The sequence below is a fragment of the Echeneis naucrates genome, chromosome 22 (genome assembly GCF_900963305.1).
Source record: "Echeneis naucrates chromosome 22, fEcheNa1.1, whole genome shotgun sequence".
NCBI classification, from domain to species: domain Eukaryota; kingdom Metazoa; phylum Chordata; class Actinopteri; order Carangiformes; family Echeneidae; genus Echeneis; species Echeneis naucrates.
Window position 1 is genome coordinate 18,408,260 of NC_042532.1, and position 17,523 is coordinate 18,425,782.

Here is a 17,523-nt window from a genome sequence, read left to right on the forward strand (position 1 = left end):
GCATTTAAAATGTTAGGGTTAGGGTTAGGGTTAGATATTTAGATATTTTATTCCCAATCTTTACAAGTTGAGTTACTGTACTTCACTATAATAAATATATATATATATATATATATAATAAAGCTATTTTAAAAATATATAAAGAGGGGGCACTTCAACGGCTTCTACACTTATATATATATATATAAAAAATAACAACAACAGCACTATCCGTGATTACAAAGGGAATGAGAGAATTTCTGACTCTCACTCGAAGCTCTTGAACGCACCTCCGCTTTGTTGGTCCTCCAGCATCCCACAATGCACCGCGCGGAGCTCCGTGTCCACGTCAAAGCTGACAGCCATCGCTCCGGCAGAGCCGATAATGGCTGCAGTTGAGGTGGCACTTTCTGGGCTGCTTGTCGGTCGGATTCGGGACAAACTGCAGTGAAACCGCCGCCTCTCTCCCGGCGGAAGGAACCGGGCGACAGCGCGAAGGCCGCCGGCGGGGGGTTGGAGCCGCGTGACGGGGATGTTAAGCCGCTCCGGCCGCTGGGCTTGACGAATTCCTCCGGACCAGCCGACAGCTGTTAGCCGGCTCGGTGGCTAAATGGGAGTCCGGCCGCCCGGAGAGCCACCGAAGAATAAAAAAAAAGTGGACTTTGAGGTTAACCGGGTCGCTCCGTGTGGTGGACCGGATCAGACAGCTGAACCGGACCGCTGACGTTAGCAGCTTCAGATAAGCTAACTCCACTTTGTCGCTGCTCGGTCCTGTTTTTCTTTGTTTGTTTTGTTTGTTTTGAGGTTTGTGTGTGTGTGTGTGTGTGTCGCCCTCCGGGAAGATGTCATCGTGGCTGGGTGGACTGGGCTCCGGCCTCGGTCAGTCTCTGGGCCAGGTCGGCGGCAGCCTGTCGTCTTTCACCGGACAGATATCGAACTTCACCAAAGACATGCTACTGGAAGGAGTGGAGGAGGTCGGCGGTGAGTTTGTGTAATTCACAGCTGGATTGTTTTTAATAAACATCTGTCATGGCTGGTCGGTGGCTGCAGGTTCCCCTTTGGAAATGATCTTTTTATTTATTTTTTTAAATAAGCCTTCGAACTGGATCTTCTGTCTGTAAGAAGATGCAGATAAAACTGAGATCATGTGATGCAAATTTCACCTTAACAACTTTAAATCAGCACATGATGGCAGATGGTTGATCCTGAACTTCATTTTGTAGTCTGATCTTCAGTAAGTATTTGAGACTGTGGAGGAGAGAAAGTGATATTTAGTTCAGTAATACAGCTCAGCTGCTTTACGAGCAATGCATCTAATTTATGCTCCCTGGAAGTTCCTTAAGCTCAAGGTGGCACATTTAACTGCTTTGCTTTGTGTGACCAGCAGTCCAAAACACAGAATATATTCAGTTTAAAATAAATAAAAAAACAAATCTTTTTCGTTTTATGATGAAACAAATGAAACTTCTTGTCAGCCAGCTGCCAGCTGATCAAAGTACCAAAGAAAGTGGGACGTTGAGAAACATGATTCAGTAAGACAATACATTTCATCAGCTCCACGAGCTACAGATATTTTAGTCAACACCACACTGTCAGTCTTTGGCTCATTGTGTGAATACAAAAGCAACATATTTTTGATAATGTGACTGAAAAGACATACATTTTGAAAGTCCTATCTATCATTTAAACAACCACTAAAACCCCAGATCTCCTCCCCTGAGTCATGTTTTCCACTGTAGGTCACTTCAGTGTACTTCAGTGTACTTCAGTGTCTGACAGTGAATTTTACACGCAGACCAAAGATATTTTCTCTGTGTCCTTCAACAAGGATACACTGAAACACCAGAAACACCAGTTTGTTTTTGTTTTGTTTTTGTGTTTTTTGTTTTTTTTTGGGGGGGGGGTTTCAGTTACTGTGTTTGCTGTTATCCTCATTCACATGCGACATGAATATCTGATTTTTTTTTTATATATATATATATATTTATTTATTTTATTTTTTTTTTAAGATGAAAATGTCTAAATTCAATTATACAATGGTTTCCGTAACAAGTTTTTTGGTCCAGCACTTGCTTCGATTGTTGCAAAAATCAAAGGTTCATCATATCTGTCCAATTAAATACCTAAGCACCATCTCCCTAAAGCAAACAGTGATGATAAAGTGCTGATGCAAGGAGAACTTTGGCCGCAGATTTCCAACTCACAGATCTAGTCAAAAAACACAAGTAGGATTTCTTATCGATGCAGGGAACACTGGACCAGCTGTGCAGCATTTGACAAACCTCACCCATCTTTTGAGTAAACTTTTAAACAGGACAGTACATAAACTTACAATGGATTTTTGTGTATTCCTCCTTTTTTTTGTTTGTGTAGTGGTGAGTGTTTGGAGTTAACTGAGCCTCGTCCAGTTTGTTAAGATCATGTAGCTCAGACAAGAGTTCAAGACATGTCGATCTGCTCAGCTGTGCTTGTTTGTCATGTGAGAAGACCTAAATACGTGTTTGTGTGTCTATGTGTGTAAGAGTGAGAGAGACACACAGAGTGACTAAGACTGAGATGGAAAAAGGTCACCAGTTATTATCTCTTGAACGTTCTCGGAGCCATGCAAACTAAACCCACCAGACATTTCTCATTTCGTTGAGAAATGTTATCAGAAACATGAACAACTTCTGTGTTTATGGGGAAAGTCATCCAAGCGTTTTATTAGCCTTTCATATAATTCCTCCTGCAGATTTTTTTTTTCCTCAGATTATTTTACATAATTTCTCAGTCTTGATGCCTGTTAGTGATATTTTCATTGTCATTTTTCCCGCAGATGCTGCCACAGAACTGCAGGTGTCCAATTCCAAATTGGCTGATGTCGAGGCCTCATTTGCTGCTCAGAAATCTGAGGTTAGATTATTTGTTTTGGAGTCCAACTAAAGTCCTTATCTACTTGGGACATTTTCACTTGTCATAACAGGAAAGACATAGGTGTAACTAATAACATTGTTATTTGTCACAGGAAGTCATGACAGTGTGCCTTTAATGTGACAATAACAGGCGCCTGAAAACATGAAACCACCAATGTTTGATAAGTCAAATGCTTCCTATGAAAAAGATGAATAAATCTCAACCCCATAGTCATATGGTCCAATTCTCTGCTACTTCATGTTTGTGTACATTGTTTTTGGGCTCTGAAGGTTAGTGTCGGAAATCTAATGCAATGTTGTAAAATCCACCATAAAAAATAAATAGGGTATTTATCCTGTTAAATCCTGTCTGAGTGACTTTTTACGAAGCCACTCCTGTGTCTGGTGCCATTTTTGGGAAATTATGGAGCCTGTTTAAAGATGAAACCATATAGCAGCACTACTTAATCAAAAGGGTTAAAGAAAATGTAGCCTCTTCATTTTAAGCTCATTATTTTCAGGTTTGTGCACAAAACATGAAGGTGACTGTTGATGTGAAGCCTTTTAATATGAGACAGTGTAGATCAAGAGACACATTTGAGTGTTTTCACAAGAAAAAGACAAGATATCATCATCCTTATTTTTCTTAAGAATAGGTCCAGGGCCCTGTGTGAAGACATTTCATTTACTTCCTTATTTCTCCCTCTTTGCTACAGTACGACAGATTAAAAAAACTCTATGCAGAGCTCGAGGAGAAGCTGGAGGCTTCAGAGATCCAGAATAAACAACAGTCTGCAGAATACAGATCCCTCCTGCAACAGAAAGATGTACGTACATATTGTGTTATAATCAAAGCTTTCCATCAAGGTGATATTCAAAATCTCTCGACATAACATACACATACTAGTTGTGTTACTGAAGATTAATCAGCATGAAGTCTTAAGGATTGTTTGCGCTTTCCCAGGTGGAGATCAGTCACCTGAAAGCTCGGCAGAGTGGACTGCAGGAAGAGGTGCAGAAGCTGCAGCAGTCGGCCCAGTCCACCTCCGCAGTGCTGCCTGCCGCCACAACTTCCTCCACCACCACCTCCTCTTCTGCTTCTTACCTGTCACGGCCCATGGGGCCCAACCAGGGTTTCCACGGCGACGAAATGGATCTCAGCGACGTCATCTGGTCACAGCAGGAGATCAACCGTCTGTCAACGGAGGTCATGCGTCTGGAGGCAGAGGTGGCACACTGGAGGCGAATGTCTCAGGTAAACATTATTACAATCTGCTGCTTTAGCAGAAGAGGTGGTTTCTGATACAGAGCCAGCTACTGGTCCATCAGGCTGTCCAAGGGGGGAAAAACAAAACGGCATATGAAGAAGCTGTTTCTCATCACTTCGCAATTATTTGAATGGTTTTAAAAGCCAGATGAAGCACGACAGACTAAATCAGCAGACAATTGGAAGAGGATGCTTTAAATTCACTTCAGTCAGCTGTGCTTTGTAAGAACGAACTACCCTGGTAGGTCTGCCACAACCAGTTCTGTGACTTGGATGTAGGGAACAACTTCAGAGACCAATAACTGTGGCTTAGTTCACTGAAACTGTCTGCTTACCTTGACATCAATAAAGGTGGAGGAGAAAATGTGTTTTCTGTTATTTATGTAGGCATTCCATTTCTTTTGTCCCTCACAAAGGAAAGTTAAAAACAAACACCCTGCAAAGTTCTTGTATCCACGAATTCATAAAGTTTGTATCAGGGACGTCACGTACCTACGCTTTAATTCCAGGCCTCAACAGCAGCAGGAGCTGGTAATGGTGACCAGGGTGAGATTCTTAAACTTCAACGAACCATTAAGGTATTTACGAAGTCCTCTTATTGGCATTATTAGCTCATAAAGCAGGCTATAAATCTTAAAATACTCTATGAGCACCCAGCAGTGACAGTGAGACTCGAACCTTGATGTCATTGTCGTTGTGGAGCAGGAGCTGAGAGAGGAGATGAGCCGTGAGGTGGACGAACACCAGCATGAACTGACGGCTCTGCAGGACGCCCAGAGGCAGAAGCTGGCTGACGTCACTCGGCGGCACCGAGAGGAGCTAGCGGAGTATGAAGAGAGGATAGAGGAGCTAGAGGAACAGATACAGAGTGGTTAGCCTCATTTGTTAACTGCCATTTAGTATCGTGACTTTAGAAATTAAAACTTTGTGACAGTGTTTTACTGAGCAAATTGTGATTTCAAGAAAAAATGTTATCAAGACATTCTGATAAATCCATTTGATAGTTTTATTATGAGTTCAGCTCACTGTTCCTACTCAGGTACAAAACAAAAAATGGGCACCCTCCTCCACTTCAATCTCTGTAGGTGGTCAAACCAGTTCTTCATCAGACGCCTCCAAGCTGCCTGAACTCCAGAAAAGCATCAGATCGCTGCAGGAAGCAGCAGAGCAGCGAGAGAAGCAGCTGGCTGAGCTGTCCACCAGCCTGGAGAAGGCACAGAGGAAACAGGCCTCGCTGCAGGTGGAGAAGGAGGAAGTCCAAGAAGAGAACGCCGAGCTGCTGCAGAATTACAGGCGCCTGCAGGTGTCTGTCTCTGAGCTCCAGACACGAGTCCAAGAGCAGGAGGGGAAGGCTGTGCAAAAAGCTCAGCTGGACCACGAGATACAACTGCTGAGACAAAACCTGACAGGTAGACTTCTTTTTTTTTTTTTTTTAATTCATGACTCAATACTGCCTTTTCTCATCCGCTTAATTGGCGCTCCTAAATGTCAGCAATTCACATAGCTAAAGCTGAATCTCTTATTCTTATATAATATAAAAAAAATGTGTCACACGCTCAAATCAACATCATACAGAAATATATTAGAATATTGTCGTTGAATTCTTACTATAGACCAAAATGTGTTTACCTTCATAATTAAACTTCTTAACAAAAACTTATTTTCAGCCGCAGAGAAAGAAATAGAGAGACTGAAAAATCTGTCTGAGGTAAGTGTGAACAGAAGCATTAACTATTCATTTATTTTCATCTTAAATGTACATCTTGATTTACTTATTTTCTAATTTCACTTTTTAACTGAAGGGTGAACCAAAGGAAGAAGTCGAGCATGCAGACATCTTAGAGCTGAACACCATTATTGGAGGATTGAGAAAAGAAAAGGACAACCTAGAACAAGAAAAGGTTTGTTGGTCTGATGCAGGAAATTATTGTTTTAACTCCTCTGATCAAATACTTCCTGCAATTTTATTTTTGTAATTTGAATTGCTGTCGGCAGCAGATGTCTGTGTTTACTTTTTAAACTTTTGCATTATTAATTTGGGCTACTGTTATTTGATATGCCAGTACAGTCTAGATGCCAGATATATATTGAATTATATCAAATCCTGATGTTTTTGTCATTTTTGTCGTTTTTTTCTCTTTTACAGGCCAATTTGCACGAAAGACTCAAAGTAGCAGAAGAACAACTAAGTAGCAATGAAGAAGCTGATTCTGGAGAACCCGAGTCACTGGAGGACCTGAAGATCGAGCTTGAGCGGAGAGAAAGGGCCCTGAGAGCCACTGAGGAGGAAAGAGACACTCTCATTTCTGAGCTGGAGGAGCTAGATCGGCAAAACCAGGAGGCAACGCAGGTCTGGTGAATTCCGGTGGCTCAGTCTGTTTGTTATGGTGTCACTGACAGTTTGGGTCTAAGGACAGACTATTTCTCCCTTGTACATTTTACTACATAATTTTTTTTTTATCTCTTTCATCGTGGTAGTCAGACATTCACAACACCGTAACACTTCATTAATTGGCTTTTTGGGCTATTTCTCTTTTCTTTTTCTCCAGCACATGATCTCAGTGAAGGAGCAGCTCTCTGGGCAGCTGAAAGAAGCAGAGACAGAAGTGACGAGACTGACCGCAGAGCTCAACACAACCAAAGACCAGAAAAGGACACTGCAGCAAGAGGTGGAAACCCAAAAGGAGAAAGTGAGCCAGAGTGCTTTCACCCTGAATGACCTTCACATGGCCAAACAAGAGCTGGAACAGACAACGAAAGAGCTGAAGGACAAGCTGGGACATTCACAGGAGCAAAGCAGGGAGGCACGGAAAGTAATCACAGAACTGAGGAAGACTTTGGACGAGAAAGAGGAGCTGTTAACTGCCGCTAAAGCAGAACTGGCTCAAACAGGGGAGAGAGGAACTAAAGCACAGGCAACTAAGGAAGAGCTAGCAAAGAAGGAGAGAGAGTTGTCAGACCTCAAGAGAGATTTGGATGAGACCAGGAGCTCCCAGGAGAAGGTTATGTCTGCAGACTATGAGTTGAAGATGGAGAACAGGAGGTTGAAGGCAGAGAGTGAAGAGGCTCTGGGTAAAGTAGACAAACTAACTAAACAGATAAAGGAAAACCAGGCTGCTCTGAACAGGACAGTCAGGGAAAAGGACACTCGTATTGAGGCTCTGAAGCTGGAGAAAAATCAGCTGGATGGTGAACTGAGGCAGAGTGAGAGGACGCTGGCCGAACAGGCCAAGCAGTACCAGCAGACAATCGAGGAGCTCACTCGAGCTCGCTCCATGGATGCCTCTGCTTTACAAACAGAGCATGAACGTGCTATCAAACTCAACCAAGAGAAAGAAATGGAGATAGCTCAGCTGAAGAGAGACATGGAGCAGTTGGCATCTGATCACAGGGATACCAATGAGATGCTTTCAATCACAGTCGCTGGACAGAAACAGCTCACGGATCTGCTGCAGGAGAAGGACGTATTCATGGACACAGTAAAACAGAATGCTGCAGATCTACAGATGGAGTTGGAGAGCAGGATCTCGGTTGTGACCAAAGAAGCTGATGCTCTCAGACAAGCACTGGAGGAAAAGGATAAGCAGCTGGGGGGCATGAAGGAGGACAACAGCCATTTGAAAGAAGAGATTGATCGTCTTAAAGATCAGCAGAGCAGACCTCAAGCTCTGGCTGAGCCCAAGACCCTGGACATTATCACAGAGCTGGAGACGGAGATCACCCAGCTCAAGTCCTCCAGGAATGGGCTGGAAGAAGAGGTCCAGACTCTGCGGAGAACCATGGAGGAGCAGCAGGCTTCTCTCCTTCGCTTGCACGAGTCCCTCCAGACTCAACAGAGTGAGCTTGAGCAGGCTCACGCTCGCCATCAGCAAACCACCCTTAACTACGACACACTTATACACGCCAGAGATGAAGAGATAGCTCGCCTCCACCAGACAGTAGACCAGCTCAGCGTGAGTCAAGGCCGTGCTGACTCTCCACCTGTGCAGGGTGAGGTCATCCTGCAGGAAGAGAAGACGCAGACTCTCAATCAGGAGAATGGCAACGAGAAACACGACCTATCTAAGGTAGAAATTGAAAAACTGGTGAGAGGCATCAAGGAGAAAGAGACTGAGATCAGCCAGCTGAACGAGAAGAACCTTTCTCTGACTAAACAGCTGGATCAGCTGGTAGTTTCTCATGATGAAGTGGGCAAACTGTCCCAGATGATCCTTCAGAAGGATCTGGAGATCCAGGCGCTTCATGCCAGAGTCTCCATGGGCGGAGGTGCAGGACACAGCCAGGATGTCATGTTCCTGCAGCAGCAGATGCAGGCCTACGCTGTGGAGAGAGAGCAGGTGCTCGCCGTGCTCAATGAGAAGACCAGGGAGAACAGCCAGCTTCGCTCCGACTACCACCGCCTCGTGGACATCATGGCAGGGAAGGAAGCGGCTCTGTTGAAGCTTCAGCAGGAGAACCAGCGCCTCTCCAACATGACTGACACCTCAGGAAGCCACGAGATGTTCAAGGAGACCATCCAGAACCTGTCGCGAATCATCAGGGAGAAGGACATAGAGATCGATGCGTTGACTCAGAAGTGCCAAACCCTGGTGACCGTGCTGCAGTCCACAGGAGGAGAGTCTGGTCCGGGCTCTGGAGGCGTCAGCAGCAACCAGTTTGAGGAGCTGCTGCAGGAGAGGGACACGCTGAAGCAGCAGGTGAAGAAGATGGAGGAGTGGAAGCAGCAGGTGATTACAACAGTCAAGAACATGCAGCACGAGTCGGCCCAGCTGCAAGAGGAGCTGATCAAGCTGCAGGGTCAGGTTTCCGCTGATAGCGACTGCAGCTCCAAGCTGTCGGTGGATTATGCTCGACTGATCCAGAGCTACGAGCAGAAGGAGAATAGGCTGGGAAGTCTGAGTCAGGAACTCGCACAGGTCCAGCAGACCATCACCCAGCTCAGCTCCACCAAGGACGTCCTGCTGGGTAAACTGGGCAGCGTAACACAGACTCCCGAAGCTGTGGTTGCTCAGACCACTGAACCTCCTCTCACAGCTGATGCTCCCAGCCCTCAGACGGCAACACCGATAAACTCTGACCCACTGCAGATGGAATTGATACGACTGCGAGAGCAGCTGGCCGCCAAAGAAAACACCATCAGGACTCTCCAGGAGAACAACCACAGACTGTCCAACTCGGCCTCTGCCTCCGAGGTCGAGCAGAGAAGTCAAGCTGAGGAGGTTCGGCAGATCAGAGAGAGGCTGGAGGCTCAGCAGAGGTCACAGAGGGAGAAAGACCTGCTCATCAAAACCAAAGGAGACCAACTGATTCAAGTCAGCGAGGCGCTACGAAACCGAGAGAACGACAACGAGGTGCTGAAGCAGGCCGTCACCAACCTGAAAGAGCGTGCTCTCATTCTGGAAATGGATGTGAAGAAACTGAAGGAGGAGAACGAGCTCGTAGCTGCACGCTCTCGTGAAAAGGAGTCAGAGTTCAGAGCGCTGCAGGAAACCAACATGCAGGTTTCTCTGCTTCTCAGGGAGAAGGAGTTTGAACTGAGTGCAATGAGTGAGAAAGCTGCAACTGTGGAGAAGATGCTCAAGGACAAAGATCAGGTCAGTGGGCTCTGGGATTTTACTTATTTCTTTAGTATTTTCCCAAATTGAATTGCACCAATCATTTCACATTCACATTCAGGTTTTAATGTAATTTTTTTTTTTTTTTTTCGATTTCTGATTTATTCCGATTATGTGTTGTAGGGAAAATCAGGTGAGCTGAATCAGCTCCTGAATGAGCTCAAGTCCATGCAGGAAAAAGCTGTAGCGTTCCAGCAGGAGAGGGATCAGGTGATGATGGCGCTCAAGCAGAAACAAATGGAGACCACTGCGGTTCAGACGGAGGTAGGATGACAATTCAAGACTGATGAGTTCATCTGTGTTCACTCACTGTCAGACATGAAAAGTTTTCTTAGTTGTTTGCTTACACACATAAAATGTGACATATGAGACACAGCTCCATCAAAACACACGTCACATTTTGGCATTTGATACTCCGCTATTATAAGTCAATACCATTACGTAGTTGTATATATTTTATTATGTCTTCTTTCCAACACATGCTAATGTAAAAATGAGAGGCTCAATACTGTCCAGGTTTTCCATTTGCAGTGTGAAAATATATGGAGGGAATATCAATTTCCAGATGTAAATTTTTCAAACAGAGTTCATAGGATACATAGCTTGATTTATCAGGCCATAGGAGATGATGATTTATCATGTTGTCAAGCTACATAAATATTCGGTCATGAATCACACAGTGTAATCTCCAAAACAGTAAGAATCGGTGCACACTTTCAAATCAGAAATATGGAATTACTGCCGAGCAATCAAATTAATTGTACAGCTCTTACATAACTGCGTTTTTGTTTTCTTCGCAGCTTCAGCATACGAGAGATAAAGAGCAGCGTCTCAACTTGGAGCTCCAAAGGTTACGCAATCACCTCCTGGAGATTGAGGACTCGTACACGAGAGAAGCTCTGGCTGCCGAGGACCGGGAGACTGAGCTACGACGGAGGGTGGCAATGCTGGACGAGAAACTGGCTACCTCCTCAAGTGCGGTGGAGAACGCCAGGTCAGCGTGTGTTTAGGTGGAACGCTGGAATCCCGCTGTTGCATCTTTGCTCACAAATCTTCATAGATCTTTGCCTCTTCCATCGAGTCATTAACACAGATTTTAACAGTAATTAAAAAGATCTCGCTTGATTGTTCATGTGCTTCTGCTGCTTGCAGCCAGCAGGCCAGCATGCAGGTGGAGTCTCTGCAGGAGCAGCTGAGCGGAGTGGTGAGGCAGAGGGATGATGCACTCACAAAACTGAGAACATCGCAGGAACAGGTGAACCAGTATGCAGTGTCGCTCTCCAACCTGCAGATGGTGCTAGAGCAGTTTCAGCAAGGCAAGTTGGCAGCATGAACTTCATTATTCTTTGCATGGTCAGTGCAAAGTTTGTGCATTTCAGCAGCCAAATAGTACTTTTTATTATTAATTTTAATAACTCTCTTTGCTATCACAGAAGAGAAAGCCATGTACTCAGCAGAGCTTGACAAGCACAAGAGGGAGAAGGAAGAGTGGAAGAAAAAGGCTCTGAAGCTGGAAGACCAAGCGTCTGCTCTTCAGGTAAACAGGCAGCTGATGATTCATCCATTCACTGAATTCAACACGTTTTTATTCTGACATATTTCTCTAAAATTATTGTATCGCAGCTGACCAAAAGCCAACATAACTGAAGGTTTTGGGTGTTTTGTTTTTTTTTTATGGATCTTGTGTTATTTGACAGATGAACCTCGACGAGGCCAACGCTGCTCTAGATTCAGCTTCGCGTCTCACCGACCAGCTCGATCTGAAGGAGGAGCAGATTGAAGAGCTGACAAAACAAGGTGAGCCAACTTCAACATATCTACAGAAATATTTTTGTTTTAAACATCAGCGCTTTCTTCCACATCAGTTATTTCAGATATCTGCTATCCTTCGTTGTCTCAGCGTTTCAACATGGACTTCTTTTTTCTTTCTCCAGGGATCATATTTCTAATCCAGTGCCCTTATCACAGTCTGGATAACAGACCTAATAAGTGAAACTATAAACTTCACTGGTTAGAGTCTCTGTGTTATTGTTAGTGTCACACTCAGCAGATTTCACCCTTATCGCTCTCAGATACGACTATTACATCACAGCACAGTGATTTTCAGACATTTGCTTAGCCCGATATGGGGCCATATGTTTGGCCTAACAGTCTGTCACCTATGGAACATTTACGTTGGGCCTATTAATAGTTGATTAACTGTTTGAGCCACAGTCTTAGTTGCACTTCGTGATTTTCTGAAGGTATTTCCAGGATCCTTCGACTCGTGAGAGATGCCTGATTTTATAAAAAATAATAATAATATATACAATAAAAATAAAGAAAAAAAATCCAGGGGCAACCTACCTTGATGTCACGCATTCGTTTGTGCTGTTTTGAAGCTTTACATTTCTGAGTTGACCTACAAAATTTGTTTTCCCAAAAACGGCACCGTCATATAACTCGAGACTCGAGACCATAAACTCATTAGGAAAATGTTTACTGAGCTAATAAATCAAGTGAGAAGTAGGAACATTTTCCCCTACACTTCAGTACAATCTGACTTCTTTTGTCAAGCCCTCTGAGGTTATCAGACAGAAATGAAAACCATCCATTTTTATATACAGTCTGTGGTTCTAACCAGAATCTCAGTCAGATATTTTTCAACACGGGGCCAGGAAATATAGTTTCAACTTATCATTGATTTATTTTGTGGACAGAATATTTTTTTACTGAATAAATGAGTCTTTGATGGTTTTGGAAATACCATCAGAAGAAGAGTAATTTCAAAGGCTTTATCGGATTCCTAACTTTGTGTCTTGAATATGTTATGAAGTTGATCTTTGAGGGGGCGCAAACTATGCAACAGGGACGTGAAGCTTTGTGTGTGTGTGTGTGTGTTGCAGTGGATGTGAGACAGGAGATGTTGGAGGAGGCGCAGAGGAAGCTGATGAACCTCCTGAACAGCACAGAAGGAAAGATAGACAGGTCAGTTCAGTCCTGTTTGGGTTGAATCATACATTAACTCCTCATCCTTCATACAGTGAACGTTATTATGATTAAATGCTCTCATGGCTTTCATCACTCATATGATTCTAAGATAAATTACTCACGGGATCAACGGATTGATTTTTTTTTTTTTTTTTTTCACCGGATTACCAGATGAATCCCATCATCTGTTTTCTTGGCTCATGAGAAGTCATTTTGGATACTCTTGGTTTTCACGGTACAGAGATGAGAAAAGAGACGTAGCCTCGCATCCTTAAGTAACTGCTGTCAAGTGTTTGATTTGCTAGAAGTAAATCTTGTGTGCCTTTGTTCCCCATGAGGGAAAAAGATAAACACATTTTCACATTCATAGATTATTTATAATTCACTCAGCTCATATAAAAAATCGGCTCCAGGCCACATCCCCCAAACCTGAACTTACATGTTGTTTTAATGTCTCCAGAGTCCTGATGCATAACCTGTTCCTGGGATACTTCCACACACCTAAAGCCAAGCGTGCCGATGTGCTGAGGCTCATGGGAAGTGTTCTGGGCCTGAGCCGAGAAGACGTCGATAAGGTGAGAGATGTCTTGACTCGTACTCAAAGAAAAATTATTTCAAGCAATCATGCGATCATGTGTTTAGGCAACAGCTGATAGGAATAAGAGTGCAAAGCTTTGAAAACTCAGTGAGACGTGTCTGTGGAGCTTTTCCATAAATGCATGACTTATTACCAGACTAATAAATACAAAAATCAGCTGTGTTGTAACACTCAAATACTCATCCTTTCATCACGGGAGGGAGGCGGCTTTTAAACTGTTTTTCACTTTTACCTCCTCCAATTCTCTCTAGACTTTAGCTGTAAAGAATGCATGTGAGAATATGAGAGTAATTATTAATAAATAGTTTTGCATTTAATAAATTAATTACATGCAAAATGGTTTACTGAGCTGAACACAATGTATTCATTAAGAAGTAGTAGTGGACAAAAGTCATGGAAACAAAACATTCTAACACAGTTTTACCTTGAAATGGATTCATCTCATTTTCCAACACAGTTGACTCTAACAAAATGACAGAGTATCTGTCCAGCCCCTCTACATCTAATTGACAAGTTAAATTTTGGTTGTTAGATCATATAAGAGCGTGACATGTTGTTTACAGGCGGCTACATGTCCGGTTCATGTTCATCCAATCCAAATCCTCCTGTAAAATATTGTTAGATTTGAAGCTTGCAGTTCGTCTGGACTTGAGTCCAAGGCGTAGGTTTACAGTCCTCCTGCTGTAGTATAACAGTGTAGTTTGAGAAATATTGCAGCAGTAAATTAACATGGGCGTGACGCGGTCCTAACAGAAAGTGTGAAATGCATGAGGAGCAGCTGTTTGTGTCGACTGGATTATTGACAAACTCTGACTGTCACAGGCCGCCTCTGACCATAAGACAGTTTCCTGAAATGTTAAATTAGTTAAGCATGTCCTCCAGAGACCGTCGACCACAAAACTCACTGTCTCAACAGTTGGACAGCCCCTGAAAGTCAGTCCTGCCTGCTCTGAAAAGAGAAAGCATTTCCTTACGCAGATCTTCTGGCAGGAGCAATGTGGGACTCCGTCCAGCAGTTGCAAAGTAAATTACCCAATACTCTTAAAGCAAAACAGATACAGGGTGAGGGGCAAATGCGATTACAACTCCTCATAAGACCAATTGTTATTATGTTGAAGGTTGTTCCACTTTTTCTTTTTCTTTTTTTTAATCTTGCCCTCATCTCTCCTGTTAATGCTATTTAAATTTTCCTCTAAACTCGTGTTCAAAGCAGCCAAGTGTCCTACAAAAGCAGCCATCTTTCCAGAATCGGCCTCCATGCAGCAGCTTGTATCTTCCTAGTGCCTTTCGAGCCCAAAGCAGTTATCCATGTGCTCTATATATGGAGTCCATCTGGCTCCTGCCCAGCCAATGACGGTGATGATGAAGGAGAATGAATGGCAGCGAATGATAAAGCCACACAGTTTCTTCTTGTGCAGTGTGGGCTGTGGGCGATGAATCAGAGCGCCTGTACGCCTAACAAAATCATTTTCCAAAAAGTGGTGGCAAGCAGAAAGGAAACCAAGAGCGATTAAAGCTGAAACGATCTGACCACTTTTTTCTTTTTCTTTTTTTTTTTTTTTTTGACTTAATAGTGGGAGACAGATCAAGTTCTTTTTGGTTGAATGTCGATGAATAACTTCTGTTGCACAATATTAGGAAGCTGATATGTGTCTGAGCCTCCCAAAGAGAATCCCTCTGACCTCTTTGTCTGCACAGATGTTGGAGGAGGACGGACGACATGGTGTTACTGGCTGGATGTCCAACTGGCTCGGAAGCAGAGGAACAAAAAGTGTCCCAAACACTCCGCAGAGGCCCAACAGCGGCCAAGGGCTCAACTCGGTAACTATAATATCACACATCAGGAAGTTATTTTAACACAGACACATATCGCATTGTGTGGCGTGTCAAAGTCTTTCACTGGTCAAGCAATCGGACATGACACTGGCAGAACGTCCCTGCAATTATAGAACAAAATCTTTACATGGTCTCCGTGTTTTATCAGAGACCAATAAATCCAGAACAAAAAGAGAAGAACATGATTTGAGTAATGTGCTGCTAACAGTCGCATACATGGCAGTCTGCACTTGTTTATAGCTTTGTAAGTTGGAAAGTGAATGAAATTACATCCTTCAGAGAAAATCTAGGATGAGAAAGAACAGCAGTGCAGCAGAAACTTGCAGGAGGTGGCAGCACGTGGATACGCAGGCAGATACATGCAGAGAAAGCATCTGCTGAATAACCTTGTGCGGGGCTAATAACTTACCATGAAGCTATTATGAAGCTGGTCTCTCACTCGGCGGGCCCAGTTTATGCATTTATGCTTCCTGGATCAGTGAAACGTCTTGGTAGTTAAGCACACCATACTGTCTGCGGTTTCAGTCGTTCTCAGAGATGTTTGTGAAGTTCTTGGAGATGGAGTCCACCCCGTCGCTGCCAGCACCAAGACTCCCAGTCTATGACATCAAGCCTCTGAGCGCCCCGCCTCCGAGAAGAACCAGCAGTGCTGCGTCCAGCACCACAGCAGGTAAACGATCCCTTTGGGAAAACCCGCCAGCAGGATGAGTCTTCCCGTCGTGCTTTATCAATGATGTCAGAGCGGACTTGATGTCTTTGTTAATTCCCAGACACATCAGAGCTTGTTTGAGTTTAAGCCTCTTTCCTCTCAGCAGCTGCAGCCAGCACGCGAGCCAGCGAGTCCAATCCTTTCCTGGCGCCTCGCTCGGCGGCGGTGCCTTTGCTCTCTAGTTCCAGCGCCGGCGGCTCAGGAGGTCACCTGCTGATGAAGCCCATCTCTGACACCTTGCCTTCTTTCACACCTGTGCCGGTCTCGGCCGAGGCCAGTGCTGGAGCCGTGCTCAAAGACCTGTTAAAGCAGTGATCGGCCGCGTGCCAGCCAAACATCTTAATTCATCCGACGAGTTTTACACCACACACACTGAGATATTCGAGAAGGTCAGCCACTTAATTGCTGCTCTATTTCTTTCCTGCCAAAAAGAATGTCCAGGCCACAACTCATAAAGGCTTAATATTGCCTTTTTTGGGATGGATTAAAACTTTTTTTTTTTTTTTTTTTTTGGGGAGGGGGGGTTGCTGAATTGTTCATGCAATTACTGTTCTATGCAACAGTCTCTCCCTTTAGATCGGTAAAAGTGTTTCCTCTTCCACATCATCGTTCGGTGTTAAACCGCAGGCTGGACATTTTCAATGAAGAAAGGAAGCGGAATGTGACGTGGGGGCTACACAGTAGATTTTCACAGAAACTGACATTTTTCTTCCAAGCTTTTATTCATCTCTGAACACAAGTGACCTTGAAAAATCACTGTGTGCAGTTCAATACATGTGAGCTGAGTGTAATTGTCACCTCCATTTGCAGAAGTAAGCGTCTCGGTCCTTCTGTTTTCATCGCATTTGTCTTATGGTTTTGTTTTTTTTTTTTTTATTCTTTTCAACAATGCAGTGAACTGTTTCGGATCCAGGACTTTCCTAAAAAACTCTCTGGCAGCAGCCTGTCTACAGATTTATGTGGTTCAGTACATCTGTTAAAACCATAACGACATTTTTGCTAAATCTTGTCTTCTCCAGACAGCCAGACTGTGATATGCAACAAGCATTGTAATTATGGCTGTAACTGCTGACTGTGGTTGATCAGAGGCTTGAGACTGCTCCTAAGTTTAAGTACAGTACTATTATATAGTTATATATATGTAAATGGGTGGCTTTTTTGTTTTGTTTTGTTTTTTTTCACCTATTTATAGGCACTTAGGAAGTTCTGGAAGTAAAGTGCCTCCATTTTTGCTAATTAGATAGTTGTATGATCAGGATTGTAAATGATTAATATAAATATATATATTTACAAAATGTAAACTGCACATTCAAAAGGTTTTACCTGACTAGAGCTGGCCAGCTTTGAGCTGCTCGACATTTTTGTATAGACAGCAATCGGCCTCTGCAGAAGGAATGTTACAGGGTTTCTCCAGGTGTACTGAGAAAATGTATAGACTGCAAAAGAATTTTGTAGATGTAAAATCTGAAACTCGGAGGCATCAAGCCAGAATTGGATTACCCTGAACTCAAATGATCTTTATCCAGAGGTTAGTACCCGTGACTTAATTGGAATTTCAAATCAAATAAAGGCACTGCTGACCCCTCACTGCTGCTCATTTTGTCATTTCTTTCTCCAAACCCGCGTTCATGCAAACCAGATGTGGCTGCTACTGCGTG

At 43.6% G+C, this 17,523-nt stretch overlaps 1 protein-coding gene across 2 annotated transcripts; it reads left to right on the top strand.

Moving 5' to 3' along the window:
• The first annotated feature begins 346 nt into the window (after positions 1-346).
• On the top strand, positions 347-17,446 carry trip11 (thyroid hormone receptor interactor 11). Of its 2 annotated transcripts, none has more exons than XM_029493370.1 (21): positions 347-960; positions 2,795-2,871; positions 3,587-3,697; positions 3,835-4,125; positions 4,647-4,715; positions 4,843-5,008; positions 5,223-5,546; positions 5,805-5,845; positions 5,940-6,038; positions 6,284-6,487; positions 6,687-9,731; positions 9,876-10,016; positions 10,553-10,746; positions 10,905-11,068; positions 11,186-11,289; positions 11,450-11,549; positions 12,638-12,719; positions 13,183-13,297; positions 15,019-15,141; positions 15,682-15,826; positions 15,969-17,446. In XM_029493370.1, exons 1-21 carry the CDS (start codon positions 822-824, stop codon positions 16,178-16,180), a joined length of 5,946 nt encoding a protein of 1,981 aa, XP_029349230.1. In that variant the 5' UTR covers positions 347-821; the 3' UTR covers positions 16,181-17,446. The 2 variants fall into 2 exon arrangements, with proteins under 2 accessions (XP_029349230.1, XP_029349231.1); XM_029493371.1 differs by having other exon boundaries at positions 15,972-17,446.
• Positions 17,447-17,523: the final 77 nt, after the last annotated feature.